The 22,400-nt window shown below is 27.4% G+C and overlaps 2 protein-coding genes and 1 pseudogene across 2 annotated transcripts; 1 reads left to right on the plus strand and 2 right to left on the minus strand.

The window, feature by feature from the left end:
* Nucleotides 1-7,862: 7,862 nt before the first annotated feature.
* LOC112454059 (thyrotropin-releasing hormone-degrading ectoenzyme-like) lies at nt 7,863-18,900 on the minus strand. The gene is made up of 13 exons (XM_025015249.1): nt 18,819-18,900; nt 17,163-17,651; nt 15,876-16,301; nt 14,656-14,842; nt 14,185-14,350; nt 13,986-14,067; nt 12,919-13,256; nt 10,811-11,088; nt 9,448-9,629; nt 9,007-9,318; nt 8,838-8,907; nt 8,540-8,629; nt 7,863-8,106 (listed from the first exon to the last, which is right to left on the minus strand). The coding sequence occupies exons 2-13, from the start codon at nt 17,606-17,608 to the stop codon at nt 7,948-7,950; spliced, it is 2,736 nt and encodes a 911-aa protein (XP_024871017.1). The 5' UTR covers nt 17,609-17,651; nt 18,819-18,900; the 3' UTR covers nt 7,863-7,947.
* Nucleotides 18,901-20,188: 1,288 nt separating this feature from the next.
* Nucleotides 20,189-21,833, minus strand: LOC112454101 (radial spoke head protein 9 homolog). Its single transcript, XM_025015319.1, has 4 exons — nt 21,526-21,833; nt 21,054-21,219; nt 20,553-20,841; nt 20,189-20,371 (listed from the first exon to the last, which is right to left on the minus strand). Exons 1-4 carry the CDS (start codon nt 21,750-21,752, stop codon nt 20,211-20,213), a joined length of 843 nt encoding a protein of 280 aa, XP_024871087.1. The 5' UTR covers nt 21,753-21,833; the 3' UTR covers nt 20,189-20,210.
* A 406-nt stretch (nt 21,834-22,239) lies between these two features.
* LOC112454102 lies at nt 22,240-22,360 on the plus strand (annotated as a pseudogene).
* Nucleotides 22,361-22,400: the final 40 nt, after the last annotated feature.

The raw sequence follows: 22,400 nt of genomic DNA on the forward strand, positions 1-22,400 counted from the left end.
CGCGGAGCTTTAGCGTTAAGCCCCTTGCACAATAGGCGATAGCGATAGCGATAGCGACAACGATAAAGTTGCCGACAAAGCTATTGTGCAAGGAGCTTTACGCGCCGCTCGCAAGCCAGCGGCAGCGTCCCTTCCACTGCTTCGCCGCGCGCCTTGTACGGGGGTTACGGTGGGAGTGTGGGCGTCTCTTCTGGCCGCGCCGGCTTCTACGCGCGTGGATTGGCCGATCTTTTTCAATTAATTTCTCAATAAGTATTGCGAATTTCGCAAAATGATAGAAGACTTTTCTACTCGGTTTGACTCACTCTACTTGCATACAAGAGGTCCGGCGATTATTACCAGACACCCTGTACATATACTGGTGGAGATTTTAAAAATTCTATTTCAAGTATTTTTAATGCTTTCTACAAAATTGTAAAATACTTACTTTGAAAGTGTTTATGCATATTTTTAATAAAAATTATCAAAATAACTGTTGTAGCAGTGTGCAAGTGGTGCTGTTGCATATTGCTAGTTAAAGCATTTACTCAAATTAAATATTCCGTGATTACTCTTATCATCATGTAAGCTTTCGTTTCTAGATTATTCCAAATTCTCGCATGTCGGATTTGTTTGTTGTCTAAATTCTGCAAGAATCTCTCTATTTGAACGGCCAAGGAATTATGGAATCTCTTACATCGTGGGAACAAAAGGGCAACATGATCTCTGATATTAAGTCAATTTTTTCTTTCTTCTATTATATCAAAGGTAATATAAAGATGTACAAGATGTAAAAAATAAAATTTACAAAATTACAAGGTTTTTATTGCGGTTAATAAATTATTTAACTATATCTAATTATTTTATAATGTCATTTGTTATAGCACTTGCTATATTGTGCATGTTGCAACATATAGTGGACGATCAAGTGTTTCTGATCGGTACCGATATATATTTACAAAAACAGTGAGTATACATTTCTACTCTTTTTCCATATTATCTTCAAGTTTCTCCTAAACTTGTATTCATTTATATTTATTTCTGTACTATTTACAAGAGATGTATTTTTTTTTTTTTTTAATATATTGCTTTTTCTTTTATTCGAATGTGATTAACTTATATCTCTATTTTCTTTCCACATGTCCATAACACCTTGAGCTAATTTTTATTTTCTTTCTTGGTTTTATATTGACGATTTTTGATAATTTGTTTAATTAGTTCTTTCTATTATACTACTTTTTATATTTACTTAATAATAGTTTTAAGAATTTCTGCTTTTATTTCTTTTCCATTATTTTTTACATTTTTTATGTACGTTTTTTACTAACTTACATTTCATTATTTTCTCTTAATTTCTTTAGCATTATCTTCGCTATTAGATATTTATTTTTATCAATTCTTAGTTTAATTATTTTTTTCAATGTTCGACTTATTTTAAAATATTCTGATAAGTTTTTTTTTACTTAATATCTAATTATGATTTCAATATATTAATGCAATATATTAATGACTCACGTATTCTTTTACTCTTTACATCTCTAAGTAAGTGCATATTTTTTTAGAATTCATTCTTCAACAAGTTATATTAGATTGTATTGTATACATTTTTTCTGTCTTTTTCCCTGTAACTTCTTATCTTATCTTTTGTTAAAATTATGTATATTGACATCAGCTGTTAACATACAGAAATTAATTCAGCGACAAATTTTATTTTTTAATGTAATATGTGTTGCATTACATGTACTGTATTAACGTGATTAAATTTTGTTAATTTTCTGTTAGATTAGCTACTCCGGATGATCTTTGGGCTGCTATGCAAAGTGCTTATAATAAAGCAACAGTAATATCACCAAAGATTAACATAACAGAGATGATATATCCTTGGATAAGTCAAGATTATTATCTTGTTCTAAATGTAATATGTAATTATAACAATGAAAGCCATTTTATCATAAGGATGAAAAATACATCAGAGACATGGTGGATGCCTTTGACATCTACTACGCAATCGTACAATAATTTTTATAAAACTTCACCTACTATAGTTACTTTTAAAGATAAACTGTACCTATTTACTTATTTACCTTGTTAAAGAAGATGACTGGATAATATTGAACTTGCAACAAATTGGTAAATATTAAACGATAATTTTTCTGTATCTTTGCATTTATTTCGCATAATCAAAATCTAGTAAAACAGTAAGAAAGAAAATTTAAATCCAATCAAGTATATCAATGTCAAGGTTATTAACCCTCGTTTGTCACATATCTTTTTTCGAACACGTTTGTCACACAGGGTCAATTTGACCCCAACCAATTGTCAAGCAGCTGTTGTTCAAAAACTGACAATTTAAGTGGATCGCAAAAAATTCTAGAATTAAGTTTAAACATTGTAGAATGTATTCTCATTAGAAAGAAATTAATTTCTTGAGAGACACCATGTTCAAAATAATCCTTAAAAAAATGTAAGTTCCGGAAAAATAACAAAATCATAACTTTTATTTTTCAGTATTTTATGCTCAACATTTTGAATAATACTTTTAAGATATGTTACTTTAATATAAAGAAATAGTCTAAGGTCACTTTGACCCTGGGTGACAACCAAAGGTTAAATTTATTTTTATACAGTTTCACTACACTATAAATTTAATTTTTTATATTATAGATACTATTAATTTCAGATTTTATTATTGTTTTATTGTTAAATTCAAATTATTGCACATGCACATTTATGTCACAAACTATTTTGTTGGAGCACATATATTTAATGTGCTTAAATATCTTCAAGTACATTATGATAAAATTGTTAAACATTAATTACATAAATTTAAAAAATTACTTTTTTATAAAGGTTAAAGAAAAGTGCGATATAACCGTTAAAAATATATTAATAAATTTTCAAACGTATAGTACAACTACATAGTTTTTAATAAAAACTATTGTAGATGTATTTAGCTATAATTGTAAAGCTAAATACCTAAAATAACGTATGATATTTTGAAGTTATTTTTATAAAAAATTTTTAAGTGGGTAATAGATTTATATTATATTATCATTTATCAGTGTATTAAATAAGCTTATATGTTATTTTTTCTTACTTAATTTAAACCCAGTTTATAAAATGTATGTTATATTATATAAATTTAAATTTGAAATACATGTAATGTAAATTGCATTGTCACACACTTCGAAAGCAGATAAAATAAAATTGCATCAAGTTTATGGTAAAGTTATTAATTATTTAATTAAGGTATAGATTTAATTGAATAAATATTTTTATTATTAAAAAATATTTTAAGCTATATTTTAAGTGCCAAATATTTTGCGTTGTGTTTTTTATTTTAATAACAAAATTTTTCGTGTTACCATTTATTTTCTTTGATTTTTATTTTATAGCTTATATGTTTCTTAAGATTCTATATGGTTTATATTTAAGTCACTGAGCGAATACATTATATTTTATTGGATATATTTTAATGTCAACATTGTAGTGAAACAAATATGTGTATATTTCAGTTGCTGTAATTAGATTATTGCTTTCTTAGAAAAAATAGATTTGATAAATATGTATAAAAGGTCAGTACTCACCGGTTTTATCGCTGCTTAAATATGTTGTAGGGAAGGTCTTTCTGGGTAATTCTACGAAAGAAAAAAGTGGGACAACATTGATTTAGAAGATGTAGCAAATTATAGTTTCACAATTTTAATATCTACTAAAAAAAGTAATTTACTGATATATGTTCGTATAGACGTAGGGATGGACCACGGTTCGCGTGGAAAGTTAAAAACCTGAATTGTACAATGATAAACTTTGTTTCGCCCTATAAGCAAGGGCGTGGGATGGGATGAACATCGCTTTGTATGGAAAGTTGCAAACCCATGTGAAACTGTACAATAACGAAAAACAACAGTTTATGCTTTCGCCATTGTTAAAGCAGAGAATACTTTGTATTTATACTTTTTAAAATATTAAATTGCATATATACTTTTCAATATAATATAACTATTCTCTGCTTTAACAAATTATTTCTGTTACAGATATTAAGCATTTTTACACAATTCAACTTTTCACATGAAACGACAAAAGAAAAAAAAACGGGTTCTTAACTTTCCACGCGAACCAAGGTCCACCACCACCCACTCCTGGTTGCGGAGGAGAGGCGGTAGCCTACATGTGTCCATCCATACATATCAGCAAATTACTTCTCTTAGAATTAATGTTATTACTTTATAATATATGTCTCACCGTCCTCAACTTATTTCTTGCGTAGCATTAGTCAGAAAGACCTCCCCTACAACATATTTGAGTTGCGATAAAATTGTTAAGTACTGATCTTTTATGCATATTTACTATAAGCGACAAGCTTATAATATTTTTGGCACGTTAATATAATTGCTCAAAATTATGATCAATTTTTTCGTAACGTTAAGTCTATTTTTACATAGTAAAACACTCTTAAAATATTTTTAATGCATGTAATTACACTACTTTCAAACTCAGAGCATCAACAGTAAACTTTTTACAATAATATACATTCAACTGATATGTATACTTTATTGAACTTATGTACTTGGCACCTTTCTTCTATCTTTTTTCGGAAAATATTTAATGGTTTATAATATTAATTTATATTACAACAGGATATTATCGTGTCAACTACAATATTGAGAATTGGCGAAGAATTGTATGTTACTTCAATTGTAAAAATTATACAAATATTCATGTTCTTAATTGTGCCCAAATCATCGATGACGCATTTTATTTTACCATGACGAGTCAGCTCAATGCTTCTATATTTTAGGAACTTGCAAGATATTTATCGCAAGAGACAGAATATGTAGCATGGTATCCTATGATCGGAGCTATCAAACGCATATCTTACATTTTCCCTTTTCTAAATGAAAGTAAACATTTTAAGGTAAATATGTTATTCAGAAAAATGGTTACGTCTAAACATTATATGCTTTAATTGTAATGAAATAAGAAAGCAATTAAATAATAAGCAATTAAGCAAAATTAAGCAATTTAATAATAGGACTCCGCACAAACCTTGTGGAAAATTACACGGAGTACAAAATTATTATTAACAATTATTAGTAAATTCATACAAAATTGATACTAATTTGTACTACTGATAATAAAATTTTATATAATCAACAAATAATCGGATAAGTCCGGTTTAATTTTGCTGATTTGGTCCACTAGCTTAATAGATCAAAAGTATCTGGTACTTTTTTCGCGCACGATCACACGATGGATGGCGTGACAACGCCCAAAATAGTGCGCTCTCTACTTTTGCCAGAAACTTTTATTTTTTTAGTTCACAAATTAATGAATTAAAAATTAAACGTTTGACTAAATATAAATAGTACACGGAATCAGATTCGTGCTACTTCCATGAAGTTGATTTTGAGTAACGCCAGATGCATAAAATTTTGACATTTTAAACGGTCGCCAATTTGGATGAGAGTGTGGTAGCGACTTAAAACTGGTGGGGTTTGTTTGTCTTCAAAAAACTTTTTACATATAATTACTGAAATAATAAATTTGACATTTTCAAATGTAATAAATAAAAAGTAATGAAGAAGATGTTAAATGGTACATTTATGGAAAAACTGTAAAATTTAAGTCAAGCTCAATATAAATAATGTTAACACGTAAGATTGAAGCAAGTTCAGATAACACGATAAATATAATAATTTATTTTTGAGACCATTATTTCAAAATACTTAAGTATTGTTAATGATTCAATGCATATCTGTGTATTTTCATATTTCTTGAATTATAAGTACGGTTATATGAGATTAATTTATGTATATATAATTCTGGAAAGAGTTTAAAATGATTTGATACTTAGAATTTATAATGACACTGGTAAATTTGAAATTAACTCTGATTAATGCTTACCAGTTACAAATGCCAGAAGTCTGTCTATAGAATCGCAACCTTTTCGTCTCGAGAGATCACTAAGAACTGAGGACGATGGTGGTAATAAACATTATATATATAGTAAAGTCACAAGTTCTAAAGTTGTTAAAATCTTATCATTATCCGATAAATTCGAATATCGTTATACTGTTACTGAGATATATCTTTTGGTCATATTTCTTTAAAAACTAGTACGCAATCTTGTAATAAAATATTTGATATATTATTGACTTGATCTTTACATAAGGTCATATTATCCCCGTTTGCAACATGTTAATGAATATAAAATAAGTACTATTTTAAATAAATTAATTTTTTAATTTTTTTATTATTATTATTATTGATAGAATAATGCAAACTTGAAATTAAGCTTTTGTTTATCGGAAATGTAAAATTATATACAATTGTAAAATAATTAAATTTAAAATAAAACGCTAATAAATTGTATTTTTTTTAAACTTGCATTGAACTCTAATATTATCTTAATTAGAAATACATTTACAAAGATGTACATATAGTGTGTGTACAAATATAATAAAATTAAAATTATTTTAAAAAAAGCTTTAAGTATTTGAAACCAATTGCAATGGCATTAAAATCAAATAATTAATATTGTTCTTTTATTTTAACATTTTTATTTATATTTAACAATGTTTAATTTATTCTCAATGTTATGAAATAATATATACACACATTTAGAATATGGATATAATATGAACGTTTATAAATTTAAGCATATACATAAATTACATCTAAATAGATATGTCGATTGCACCAGACATATCAAGAAACACGTTATCGTGTCTCGCAACAAGTACACACCTAGCACGAGACGTCATATATCTTTACACGAAGGGCCGAGTTGTGATCTATATCAACATTGCACGTTGTTTCAATCAGTGGCTTCAAAATTTTCGATACATGTATGATTGGAAACATATAAAAAAATATATATCCTTTATTTTGATTTAAAGCAAAATATATTAAAAACGCATCAAAAACGGAGAAGGCTACTCTTGCGTATAATTCTTTGTTAGGTTTATAAAATTTTAATTATCTCTATATCAGAGATGAATCAGACAATAAAAAAGCCATTACAATAAGAAAGAGGCAGTATAGTATAAGAATAAAGTCTTTATTGTGTAAATCAGAAATAAACACTTTATATTGTCGAACATCAAAAATGCCAAAAATTTATTAACTATATAAATTACATATCAATAAAGAGAAAGAAAGTAAACTTAATATAAAAAATTAAATTCCTAACATAAAACAATGCAATTTAATTTAAATAATATATCATAAATATTATTATAAAGTTTAAAATATTAAAATAGATATTTAGTATTTTAAATTTAATACATTAAATAATATAACATGTTAACATATATTGTTAATATCTCATCAACATTAAGACAAAGCTATTAATAATATAATTAAACATTTATTACATTAATTATATATTAATAATCATATATTATTAATTACTAAAATATATAATAATATCAACACATTATATTATAAATATAAGTAACATAGGTACTAATATTTGTGTTATTATTAATATTAATAATTATCACCAATATATTATATGTATTTGTAGAAGTTATTAAAATAATATGTTATATTTATATACACATGCACATATATATAAACATATATGTATGTACATGATATATTAAAATAACTAGTGAGAGAAAAAGAGACTCTTATAATAATATTTAAGATATTCTACGTAGTCACAGAAATAACTATAAAACTCATAAGTATAATGGACAATGGATAAACAATATATAAATCTAAATAAATACTAGAGTAATATAAGAAACACATAAAAATGTTTGAATACAATTTTTTCAGAAATCTATGATGCTGTTGTTTTACTTTATTACTAAGGATGCATTTCGTTTCACGCATAATGTGCATAACGCTTTATTCATTCTTGTTGTTCACAGATTATTAAACAAGAATAAATGATGCATTATGCGCATCAAGCATGAAACGGAATGCACCCTAAATGTTGTTGAATACAATATGATATCAAGCATTGCAGTCTTCCATTTTTTGGCTGGCTGAACTGATTCCAAACACGGAAAGAAAAGTGTTTTTCTGATTCTCGATTTGAGACAAACGTACATCAATCTTGTTGTGAATATCCAAAATTAGGTTAATTACGTTGTTTCTAATACATTCCTTAATCTATAATATAATTTCCATATTATTAATATGTTACCAAATAATACATTTATAATTTATTCCGTATGTTGTTAACAAATAAATAATTATAATAGACAATATTTGCAATATTCTTCCACGTTTGATAAAACTAAGAAAATTTCTGAATGTGTATTACGTAACTATACATACGTACGTATGCATATACGCCCACGTAGTTGCACCCGTGATTTTGTAAATTAATTAAATTTGATATAAAAACTATGTTGCAAGGAAAATGCAAGAATATTGTGTTGAACATTATATGTATGTCATACACATATGTACACGTCTATGACGTGTGTAATCAAGAGTGTATATGCGACATGCAGAGTTGCACAAGATCAATAATAAATACTGATGCTATGTTTTTATGTAAATGTGATAATACTTTCAAATTTATGATAAATATCTTTACCTTGCTAAATAATATTGAGTCAATGGACTCGAGAATAGAATAATCTATAAACAGCGATTCAAGCTTTAGATTTTTCACAAATTCCATTATCTAAAACAGATTATTTTAATATATATTATTTTTAAATAATATTAGTCTTACGTATACTATACTTGTTATTATAGTTTTATAGTTATTTTTTATAAAACTATTCTCTCACTACAATTAAATTGATTATGCTAAGAATACACAAAAGTCTTATAAGGTTGATGAAATGGAAAGATAACATATGAGCAACAATAACGTTTGTTGATATTACCTTATCAAGTTGTTCCTTAGAATACACGTGGTTTATAATATCAATTAATGCTGTAGTCATTTTAATTTCCCTGTAAAAACAAAATAACCAATTTTTAATTTGTATGTATATGTATAATATACTATCGTAATAACAAGCAGATATATTTATACGGAAGAAAATAATTTACTTTGGTTTTACTTTCTCCCAATTTTCTAATATATAATCAAGTACTGAATTATCTTTTGCATGTTTCGCAACATTGTAATGAAAAAAGTTAATATTGTTGATAGTTTCTTCTCTTATATCTTCAAACATGATGATGGAATTCATGTAAAAATGTTTAGAACAAGTCAGAAACTCTAAACTTATTTTTGTATCTTTTTTAGATCGAATTTCTTTTGCATATATATAATATACACTCATTAAAACAGTTTTATTAGCTATCAATAAACCATTACAATATGTCCATTTCTTCCACCCCGGCAAGAGTTTATGACGTCTGAAAAGACAAGATATGAAAGTTAGTTTAGAATCTTACATGTATATATTTTAAATATTTTTAAATTACTGTATCAGGCATTGTATTAAGTAATACGAATGTATGGTTAAAAAAGAACGTTTAAATTACACAGGATTTGTTAAGTGTTGTTGCAGTTTATTTAAGGCCATAGTCTTGCAGCTAGAATCATTGAGAACGCATGCCCATTTTACAGCTTCTTGTCTTAAACATTTTATAGAATAACTGTCGTTCCAATTCTCGTTGTATCCTATTGTTTGAAGAAACGGTTCCAATTGTTCGAGTATGATCGTCTAAATATTGTAAAGTTATAAAAATTATTTATTTGTGTATTAAAACTTTTTATGAATTTATGTACAAAAAAGCGATGGAGCGTGCGAATATACACGTATACTTAAGAATACTTTTTCAAAAAAATAGATGCAATTTGATTAGAAAATTTCTCAGTTTTTTTTTTATTATTATACAAAGTTTATCAATAGTGTGAAAATCTGCAAATAACTTTTGTAGAAATAAAAATATCAGAAAGTAAAACAGTGAAACATTTGTTCCAATATTTCAAAAAAAGCTACTATCTCCCGCCTTCAGGTGCGTGACGACAGGATGGGGATTGAAAATTTTAAACGGTTCTCGGGTTCAAATAAGAGCTCATTTAAAAGGTCCTTTATAGAGAAACAAAACCCGAACAAGTCGCTACGACATCTCCATCCAAAATGATGACCGTTTAAAAGTCGAAATTTCATACACTTGGCGTTACTCAAGAACAACTGCGTGGAAGTGGCATGAATCTGATCCCGTATACTATTTTTAGTCAAACATATAATTTTTTATTTATATATTAATTCGCGAACTGAAAAAATAAAAGTTCTCGGCAGAAGCAAATAGCGTGTTACTGCGGACGTTGTCGCGTTACCCACATGCAATCATGAGCACGAGAAAACACCGAACACCTCTAGATTATGCTAGCAGAACCAAATCAGTAAAATCAAACTGGACCTATCGGATTATTTAGTACCCATTTTGTACAAATTTGTATCACTCATAATAATTACAAACCCCATGCTATTTCGAAACACACACACACATGCGCGCGCGCATACATAACATAATTTCCACATGTGTAATATCGAACTAGTCAATATATCTCCAGCATATGTAAATCTAATACATCGGTTTTCGAACAGTTACAGAAAAAGATTTGTATCTGTTTATTTTCGAAGGTTGTGCTCGTTGGGATTTTTTATCAGGCAATCATAAACTATAACATATCCAGCTTTTAAACAATTTAACCGATATTACTTTTCCATAAGGTGATATGCGGTCTCGCTATCATTTGCTGAAAATCTGCGCGCATGCTGCTAACATTTTGTTCCACTATATAGGATATTTTATTAAATCTTACGTCACAATTGTTATTTCATTACAAACATGTAATGTTTGAGATGTAACAACTTTTCTGAGCAACATCTTTTACCTTGAAATATTCACTTTCATCTGGAAAATGGAAGATGTAAGATATGCGTTCAAGAACTTTGATCATAGGATACCATGCTACATATTCTGTTTCTTGTCGTAGATGTTTTGTAAGTTCCCAAAATATAGAGGCATTGAGCTGGCTCGTCATGGTAAAATAAAACGCATCGTCGATGATTTGAGCACGATTAAGAACATGAATTTTTTTATAATTTTTAGAATTGAGGTAACGTGCAATTTTTAGCCAATTCTTAGTATCGTAGTTGACACGATAATATCCTGTTGTAATATGAGTTAATGTCATTGACCATTAAATCTTATCCGAAAAAAGATAAAAGGAACTGAGAAAGGTGCCACGTGCATAAGTACAATAAAGTGTATATACATATCAGTTGAATGTACACTTACAATGTATACATTACTTATAAAAAGTTGACTGTTCATACGCTCTAAATTTAAAAATAATAAAATTAGATACTTTAAAAATATTTTAAGATGTTTTATTATATGAAAATAGACATCACAATAAAAGTGTATCATAATTTTGAGCAAATACATTTACGTGAGAAATATATTATAAGCTTGTTGTTTAAATCTGTTATTCTTTCTAAGAAAGTAATCATCAAATGCGGCAACTGAAATAAAATTTATACACATAATTGTTTTATTACTATATGCTGACATTAAAATATTATATCCAATAAAATATAATATATTTGCTCTGTAATATAAATATAAAACCTAAAATTTTAAGAAACATTTGAGTAAAAGGAAAAAAAATTAAAATATGTTTTTAAAATAAAAAAATACTTAACACAAAAAACTTGGCGCTTAAAATAGAGTTTAAAATATTTTTATATAATAAAAATATTCATTTGATCTAATTTAAATTTAATTAACATCTTTACTATGAACATGATATAATTTCATTAATATTTGCTTTTGGAGTAATAACGCATTTACATTACATGCATTTCAAATTTAAATTTATATAATACAATAATATATTTTTCATAAACTGGGTTTAAATTGAATAGGAAAGAATGGCATATAAACTTATTTAATACGTTGATAAAATAATATTATCGATGCTATATATGCTATAGCAAATTAAGCAAGTTAGCTTATTTTTTTACTAGACATAGCAAGTTCTTGCATTAAGTAACTACTTGTTTCAATAATATTTTTTTATTTTATACATTGTTTTTAATTAGGCCTTTTATTCTATTAAAATAAATCTATCACACACTTAAGAATTTCTTGTGGAAATATACTTCTAAATCATCTATTTCAATATCATATATATATTTAAGGTATTTGGCTTTACAATTACAGCTAAATACTTCTACAATGGTTTTTATTGAAATTATGTAGCTGTAGTGTATTATTGAACTTACTGATGCATTTTCAACAATTTATATCACGTTTTATAACATTCAATATTTTGTAGACAGTATATATAATTGGTTGACATATACATATATACTTTGATCAATATGCACTTAGCGCCTTTCTTTACCTTTTTTGAAGAAATAGTTTTGAAAATTTATTAAATTAATGCTTAACAATTTTATTATAATGTATTTGAAAAGACATTTACCGAATATAAGTGCTCCAATAAAATAATTTCGTAAAATGTATAAATGTGTGCATTTGCAATAATTTAAATTTGGCAATAAAACAATATAATCTAAAATTAACCGTATAACATAAAAAATTAAACCGAATAAGAGACATTTATTTCGTCAGAAATTAATGAACAATTAAGAATTTTAATTGATCTGAATGCCTATCATTGCCATGACGATACAATCATTGATTTTGGTCAGATTATTGTCAAGACGTTTCAGATTATGGATTTCGGTCTTTCTAAATTAATGTAATTTTGATGCTTATACATATATAAGCATCCTATTTAAATAATTTAAAAAGAATGCTTATAAATAAAAAATTAAATTTATAGTAAAACTGTATAAAAAAATTAATTTAATAACCTTGACATTGATATATTTGATTAGAGTTAAATTCTCTTCTTTATTGTTTTGCTAGATTTTTATTATGCGAAATAAATGTGAAGATATATAAAGAAAATAATCGCTCAATACTTACCAGTTTGTTGCAAATTATATATTATCCATTCATTTTTAAAAAGTATAGGTATAGGGAGCTTATCTTCAAAAGTAACTACGTCAGGTAAAGTTTTAAAATTGAAGAACGATTGCGTAGTATATGTCAAAGGTATCCACCACGTCTCTGATGCATTTTTCATCTTTATGATAGAATTACTTTCATTCTTATAATTACATGTTACATTTAGTATAGGATAATAATTTTGGCTTATCCAAGGATATATTATCTCTTTTATGTTAATTTTTGGTGATATGACTGTTGACGATTTATTATAAGCAATTTGCATGGCAGCCCAGAAATCATCCGGCGTAGCTGATCTAACAGAAAATTCGCAAAATTTAATCACATATATTGATATATTTATTACAACACATATTACATTAAAAAGTAAAATTTATTGCTTAATTTATTTCTGTATGTTAGCAGCTGATGTCAGTTTATATACATAATTTTAACTTACAAAATGATAAAAAGTTATAGATGAAATAGATAGAAATAATTCATATTATACAATCTAATATAACTTGTTTAAAAATAAATTTTAAGAAAAATATGCACTCACTTAGAGATGAAAAGAGTAAAGAAATACGTGAGTTAATAATATATTGCATTAATATATTGAAATCACGATTAGATATTAAAAGTAACAAGAAGAAAATTATCAGAATATTTTTGAAATAAGTTAAACTTAAAAAAAATGAACGAAAAAAGAATAGATAAATATAAATAATAGCAAACATAATAAAAAAATTAAGAGGAAATAATGAAATGTAAGTTAGTGAAAAACGTAAAAAATAAGAAAAAAAACTAAAAACAAAAAATTCTTAAAACTATTATTAAGTAAAAATAGGAAGTATTATAATAGGAATAACTAATCATAAAAAAAAAAAAATTAATTCAGGGTTGTGGACATGTAGAAAGAAAATAGAGAAAGAGATAAGTAAATCACATTCAAAGAAAAAAAATATATATATTAATATAAGTACGGGAAAAACTTGAAAACAATATATGTAGACAGAGCAAAAAGAACAAAAATATATACTCACTGTTTTTTTAAATATATATCGATACCGATCTGAAACACTTGATCTGTAACTATATGTTGCAACATGCGCAATATAGCAGGTGCTATGACAAATAACATTATAAAATAATTAGATATAGTTAACTAAATATATTAACAGTGATAAAATATTTGTAATTTTGTAAATTTTATTTTTTACATCTTGTACTTCTTTATATTACCTTTGATATAATAGGAGAAAGAAAAAATTGAATTAATATCAGAGATCATGTTGCCTTTTTGTTCCCACGATGTAAGAGGTTTCATAATTCCTTGGCCGTCCAAATAGAGGGATTCTTGCAGAATTTGGACAACAAACAAATCCGACATGCGAGAATTTGGAATAATCTAGAAACAAAAGCTTGCGTGATGATAAGAGTAATCATGGAATATTTTAATTTAATTTGAGCGAATGCTTTAACTATAGCAATATGCAACAGCACCACTTGCACGCTGTTACTGCAGTTATTTTGACATTTCATTAAAAATATGCATAAATACTTTTAAAGTAAGTATTTTACAATTTTGTAGATAGCACTGAAAATACTTGAAATAGGATTTTTTAAATCTCCACCAGTATATAACATTTTGAAAAAGTGCGCATGCATTCCATTTTTAAGTAAAACATTATAAGAGATGTATAAGCAATTAACCTTATCAATGACTTTTGATGCAAAAAGAACCGTAGCAATACCCTCATTTAACCAGAAGTGGGACCACCACGATGGACTTGTAATAGAACTCAACCATTGTCGTGTTATTTTGCGTCCGATTAAACACGTTATTTTTATTTTGCGAGCAATATTATCTTTCTCTTCATCATAAATAATATCTTCGTCTCTGAAAGTCAAAATTTATATATATTGCATTGGTTTAAACTATTCTTTACCTTGTTGCTTTATTTATTATTTCCTTAATATTATTTGATATATCACAATTACTTGCATTCAAATATTACTCAGACTTAATGTAATTCAGAATAAATAAAGATAAGCAAATATCATTTTATTTTAATAGATATGAGAATAAGTTGTAATATATTTTTATTTAATACTGTTTACTCAATTTATTAAAAAAATAATTATTAATCTCAGTATGTAACTTTATAAAAAATATATTTAAAATTTTATATATAACTTTTGCTATAGTTTACACCTCTAATAGTATGATTACGTTTCAGCTTACCACAATTCCTAGCAAAACATTTGAAAAAATATTAAATACATTAAAAAATATATATTTACAACTTATCATATATCTGTAATTGCTATAAGAAAAATTGTACATGAAACTGTTAAAATTAATTAACTAATTAGAAAACAAAAATAATTTTAACTGTTAAAAATGTTCTGTAATAACTATTAAAAATCTTTCATTGCCACATATTTTTTTAAACAATCAACCACTTATCTGTTGTGGCATGCTGTCATCGATGAATATCGCATTGACACCTTTTAACTTAACAAATCGACATTTAAGTGAGTCTTAAAATTAACACTTTCTCTAAACCTTACACAAAAGTAAATACAAAAGAAGGAAGTGTTTAATAGTCATAACTCCTTTATATTATAATTGGTCAACTCAATGAAACAAATGTATATTTTGTACTGATTTTATTTTAGTAAATTTCTTATTTTAGTTATAAAATAAATTTGCTTTTTTTTTAGAAACAAAATTTACATCTCAGTTATGCACATATATTACTAAAATTATATTATGTATGTACAATCATGTAATGAAACCAATTTAAACAATGAAAATAAACAAATTTCTGAATTATTTCGTTAAAAAAGCAAAAGTAAATCTATCTCTTAATCCGTTATGCATTAATGTTTGATTGCAGTTAAAAAATATCTAATCATATATATGTTACCTGTAAAGTATAAGTCCCCACTTTGCCATGCCATCATCTATCAAGCCTGGAACCGCGAAATGTTGTTGCATTGGATAAATATTCAATTGATTCGTAACGTTTGTTATAACGCGACTTGTAAACATTAAATTATGTTCAATTTGCTGTTTGCCTCTCAAGTTTACATTTCCAATGACAATTGTTTCAGGCAAATTGCACAACACTACAGCTATAAGATAAGCGGACATTGCAGGAGTTTCTTCAAAGTGTGTTTCTACAATGTCATTATTAACACGGACTCTCTTTTTATAATGCGTATTCGATAAAACCGTGTACTTTCTGTGGTGCTGTACGATAATTTTAAATATAGCTTTTATTCCTGGCTCGTCCCAACATGGAAATGTTCGTCGTATTCCAGTAGCCCAGTTACGTGATGCGACAAACCATCTACGAGTTTTAACAATATCTCAAATAATAATAAATTATTAATCTGTGTTAGTATTAAAATATGGCATAGGACTAACGGAATGTGAATGATTACGTGTTACAATTAAGAAATAATTTCTTCCTTAATATTTTGATGTCTATTTCTTATTATTATTTTATATCTTTACACTATTCTATACATCACAGTATAATATACTATAATACATAAAGATATCTTTATAGTATGCAACATATACGTAACATAAAATTCACAATTGTTTTTAAAATGTAAAGATTTTATATAAATATAACAATTAGCGCTTCTTTCAACATTTGATATTTCTATGGTTTAAATTTTAAATTTTTTAAATATTATCTTCTAAATTAAAGATACGGATAAAGATAAGCTTGGATTAAGATGACGGATAGGTACTTTTGTTCTTAATTGGTTACATACATTACATGCTTTCATGTATTTTGTAATTATAGCGTAAAAGAAAGTATTACAAAAATTATACTAAACAATATATTATTTATTTATATTAAAAACATTAAAAAATACAATCTATACAGTAATAACAAAATGAAGGATGACAAGGAAATAAACAAATAAAAAATGTCAGATGTAATGTTCTGCATTATGTGTAAATAATTTCAATTACGTATTCTTTATCTTTAACTGAAGTTATTAGGACGTTCTTTATAATTCTCTAAAATATTTTAGAGTGTTTTTTTACACATTCTTTATATCTAATAGCATATTTATGAAATTTTTTATAATAGGTTAAAATAGTCAACATTTAGATATAAACATTTAATTATTAATTTTTTTTTAATGAATATATTCATGTATATGTTCTTGTTAGTTTTAAATCTACTCACTCTCTATCTCCTTTTTCGTTTATAAACGGAGTCTTGAAGAAACCAGCTTTGAAGTCACTCATATTAGATATGCTGCCCATAAATTCCATGTTTAAAGTATAATTACCAGGTGATAGATCATAGTTAAAATTAATACACGTAACTTCTCTTTTTTCAATGGAAAAATATGTATCTGCGATATGCTTGGTCCTTTCACCCATATCAATATTTTCAATTGTTGTATTTTTAATTTTCAAATATATCGAGTGCAAATATATCGCACTCGTTTGTTGATAAATGGTGATGTTGACATTAGATTTTCCATAGAAGATATTCTTTTCAACGTCTATATCCAACCAAATTCTATAATGCTTCGGTATTGTATAATTCGACAAGAGATCATTAAATTCGGCGCAAACAGAAGCCATAATGAACATTACATTAAATAATAATATAAATATTTCCATTGTAATTTTCTAAATAGGTTCAGTGGTGTTTGTAGAAATGTGCCTAAGTTAGAAGAAAAAGAAACATGAAATTTAAAGTAAATATTTGTAAATAGAGGAAAACGTTATAACAATTTTGTATGTATATTCCGTTATATTGTACAATTAATTTTATGCTTTCGGGGCGTTTTTGAAATTTGTACGCTTTGATGCTATTAATTGTAATTTTTGTTTTGGCTAAGCGTATTTGATGACAAATAATTCAGTTTATATTTTATTCTATATATGTTACTTTTCTTTGTCTCTTATGTCAGTTTAATTTAAACATTAATGCTTCTCTTATTTTAAAAATCTCGCGATACAATAAAGACTTTTTGTGATTGAGTAACAAACTAAAATTGAGATTAAATTTTTTGTTTCCCTATTTGACGGGGATCTTCCTTTCGTTTAAATCCAATACATTATTATTACAAATATTTAATACACTTTAGATAAATTAAAAATTTCTTTATCACACATTTTTTCATTTTAAGTATAATAGTTGACTTTTTAAATTATGTTAACTACGTTGCTACCGTTTGATTAATCATCAAAGATTTGCAGTCTTCTAAATCATAAAAATTTTGCACAAGAAAACAATTAGTTACATTTAATGTGTGGCATCTCGCAAAATACCATGTTAATTATAAAATATTATTGTTCTTTATTATTTTGCACGGATATTTGTCGTTTGCTCGAATTACATATAAGATAACATTAATAGACTTTGTGTTACTAATTGTGATACGAGATTAAACTTTCTAATTTCGAAATCCGTTTTTCATCATAGCAAGTAGCAAGTAAATAAATTTTACATATAATTACTGAAATAATAAATTTTGGCATTTTTGAATGGAATAAGTGAAAAGTAATGAAGAATATATTAAATGGTTCATTTATGGAAACACTGTAAAATTTAAGTCCAGCTCAATACAAATAAGGTTAACACGTAAGATTGAAGCAAGTTCAGATAACACTATAAATATAATAATTTATTTTTAAGATTATTATTTTAAAATACTTATGTATTGTTAATGATTCAATGCATATCTGTGTATATTTCTCGAATTATAAGTACGGTTATATGACATTAATTATGTATATATAATCCTGGAAAAAGTTTAAAATGATTTGATACTTAGAATTTATAATGACACTGGTAAATTTGAAATTAACTGTGATTAATGCTTACCAGTTACAAATGCCAGAAGTCTGTCTATAGAATCGCGACCTTTTCGTTTCGAGAGATCACTTTAAACTGACGACGGTGTTGGTAATAAACATTATAAATGTGAGAACAATTTTCTTTGTTTAACTTACTATGTTGATCTCGCGTGTGGTTTGTCATAACGTGTCTACAGTCATGTTTATATTTTACTTTCGAATAAGCTTTGACTTATTATTATCGAGTCCTTCTCAAGTACTTTCAAGAAGGACTCGATACCTATTGTTTCACACGCGACAGCTGATCACGCGTCTCCTTCCCTGTTGAAAGAAATTTCTTATTATATTTTCTCAGAAATTTTGTAAGAATTGAGACTTATAAAAAATACAGATACTTTCAGAAATAATTGGATGAAAATTTCGTATAAAAATCTGAAAAATTCTGAGCATTCTGAGAAAGTTAAAAAATTTTTATAAAAATTTTGATTAATAATATGAAAACTTCTGAGACATTTTTCCACCAGGGTAAACTAAAATAGATTACGGGGAATTAACAAGTTATTATTTAATAAGTTATATCGTACATTATAATATTTAAAAAATTATATAAAAAAATTAAATAATATTAAAACTGCATTTGTTTATATTATTTTATATACAATAAATTATATATGACACATTTGTACATCTCTTTTTAAAATATCTTTTTAACCGAACTTTTTATAAATAAAATTATTAAGTTAATCTTTATATACAATTTTGATATTAATAATTGTTTATACAAATCCATTTATATTAATCTTTTTTATGCATGTCTTCACAAAAATGCAAAATACAATATTTTTATTGTATAATACTTTATTAACTATTAAAATAAAGTAAAGTAAATTTTACATTAAAACGAGAATTATAAATATGCAACTCTTAGAACTCGATCGTTTCTTCGCGATTCAAGTCGTTCCAACTATAAGCCACGCCGAATTTCTTCTTCGCGGAATCCCGACCGACAAATCAATGCGAGGACACACACGCGTTCCGCAGGAAGCACGAAATTTAACATTGTCGCGAATTCGAGGACGTCGCCGAAAGCGGACATAAATAAATACGCGCAGGAATACGAGCGAACAACGGATTCTTGTGACGGGAAACGGACGTTAAGGACAATAGCGTTACAAATTACATCGACGTATCGATTAACCGATCGTTCAACCGGGTGGTTTCGCTCTTGCAACTCATCGCGTTGCTTCGCTTTACTGACCACATATTGCATTAAAATAAACTAAATGACCAAAATGACGTCGTTTCTATATTATAAATTTACGCTTGAAATTTGAATTATGTAGCATCATCATTTATTATATTAATGCCGTTTCCCCGTAACAATTTAAGTAATCTCGCACAATTGTTTATGTATCTCGCATCAGATCATAAACGGAAGATCTAGATTCTTCTTTCCGTGTCCAACGTATAAAAATCCATGATGAGGAGAGTTCAACTTGTGGAAGAAAGTCATTCCGTGCCAATACAAGCTGTGCACAACGGCCAGACGACCGCCCAAAAGAAACTGCAGATTCCAACATTCTGAAAACAGAAATATAGATGTTAAATTATATATAATAGATTATTGACCGGGAACATAAAAGAAAAGTTAAATCAATACCGTTCAACTTCAAACTTTATCGCTTAAAACAATGTCGAATATCGCGTTCAGCGTTATTTCACGCATTTTTTTATCCCTGTCTTTGACATTAAAGTTTTATACCCTGAGGAACGTCCATGTCTGTGCTGTCCAAAAAGTCCAGCGCGTAATTGTAATCGGACCGGGACGACAAATTCACGTTCCACTTCTGCTTCGGGGGACGGGCGTGCAAATAGGATTTCAGATTCGCGGCGTCCACCTCGCGCAGGCCACCGAAACTCGAATTCTCGATCACATCGCCGTTCGGGCACTTGAACCAGGCCCCTCGCGGAATGATCGCAGCATCCTCGGTAATCGATTCCACGGTGGCCGCGAGACGATCCTCTTCCTTCAATTCCTTTGGCATAGGATCCTAAAACGTCATTTTTATATATCTTTTCATTAAGATTAGATTAAATTAGAATTCTAAGAAATTAGACCTCTAAAGATGTAAAAAATGACATAAAATGCTTTTAAGATACATTAATATTCAAAGAAGCCGAATCGTCGCAACAAATTTCTTAAATTTCTTGAGTCGATTTTTCTCAGAGCAAATTTAAAGAAAAAGTCATTGTTCGCAATTACCTCGTAATAAGTCTTAGGATCCTCATTTGGCGGAAACGGTGGATTGACGTCGTAAACGTTCGTGACGATGGATGGATCACCTTCGAACTTATTAATCGCCAAGGGGCTCAGAAATCGTCCGCATTTCGTCGCTTTTGGCAGCAGTAGCCAATTCATACCATCTGTGCTGTAAAAAGAAATGTCAGAAATAAACGTTATTTCGATTTATTTTTATTTGCCTAAAACTAGCATTAAAACAAACGTATAGAAATTCCTTTTATAAAAGTAATTAATTTTTTTCTTCTAAAATCTGAGATTGGTTTTGTGATATTAACAATTTTTAACCAAGTTAATTAACAAATATTTTTTCTTATTAATGTATTTAAAACAATTGTACGGACAAGTTTTATGTATCATAAACTTGTCTTTATATCTCAACAGTATCTTTTTTCAAAAGGGCTTCAATTCGCGAAAAATTCAAGAAATTCCTTACCTGTAATAATATACCTGACCGTTCATGCAATCCTTTTCGTAACCGTACGCGACGTGATAGTCGTTTTGTATCCCATTGATCCTGCCCCAATAGTAACATTTTCGAAAGTGATTTTCCGTCTGCAAAATGAGCAGCGAATTCTGCAGCAGCTGCGAGCTTTCGGTACTTATGCAAATACCGGCGCAGCCGAATATATCAAGAGTTTCCAGTAACTTTAAGCAATCCATTTTGCTTACTTATAATAGCTCGTATAATAGCTTATGAAGACCTCGACATTTTTGACAATCCTTGACGCTCGAGATTGTCTCTTTTCAAATGTTACGTATTAAACGTCATTTAAATGGTGTTCTAAAAAGTCATGCATCGACGATGAGAGTTAATTTCTTTATTCTTTCTAGATTTTTCTACTCGGAAATGCTCAAATCGACGTTTCTGCATTAGGTTCTAAAAGAAAACAGACGTTATTACACTTGATAAATAATTATAAAATTTTAATGAAATATTCGATCCTGAGAATCTGAAAACATACAATAAATTCAATGTATAGCTATAATATTAAAAGAAACTACAGTAGGAATCCGTTAATTATTCTAAAAAATCTGAATGTTGGATATCCGCAGATTTACATACACCTATACATATTAAAAAATATAACAAATGTAATATGAAAATTGATGAAGAAGCGTGTCATCCCTTTGTAAGAAAGGCTCTATCGCCAACGGTCAAATCACGTTTTTAACGTACAAGTTCTCGTCCGATCACTTAAGTCAAGCAACGTTGAGCGCGGTCAGTACTTAAATGGGTGACCGTTTGGGAACACCGCGTACTGTTGGCATTTCTTTTTTTTTTCTTTTTTAAATTTAGAAATAACATGT

The sequence above is a fragment of the Temnothorax curvispinosus genome, unplaced genomic scaffold, assembly GCF_003070985.1.
Source record: "Temnothorax curvispinosus isolate PA1 unplaced genomic scaffold, ASM307098v1 QBEX01004775.1, whole genome shotgun sequence".
Taxonomy (NCBI): Eukaryota; Metazoa; Arthropoda; class Insecta; order Hymenoptera; family Formicidae; genus Temnothorax; species Temnothorax curvispinosus.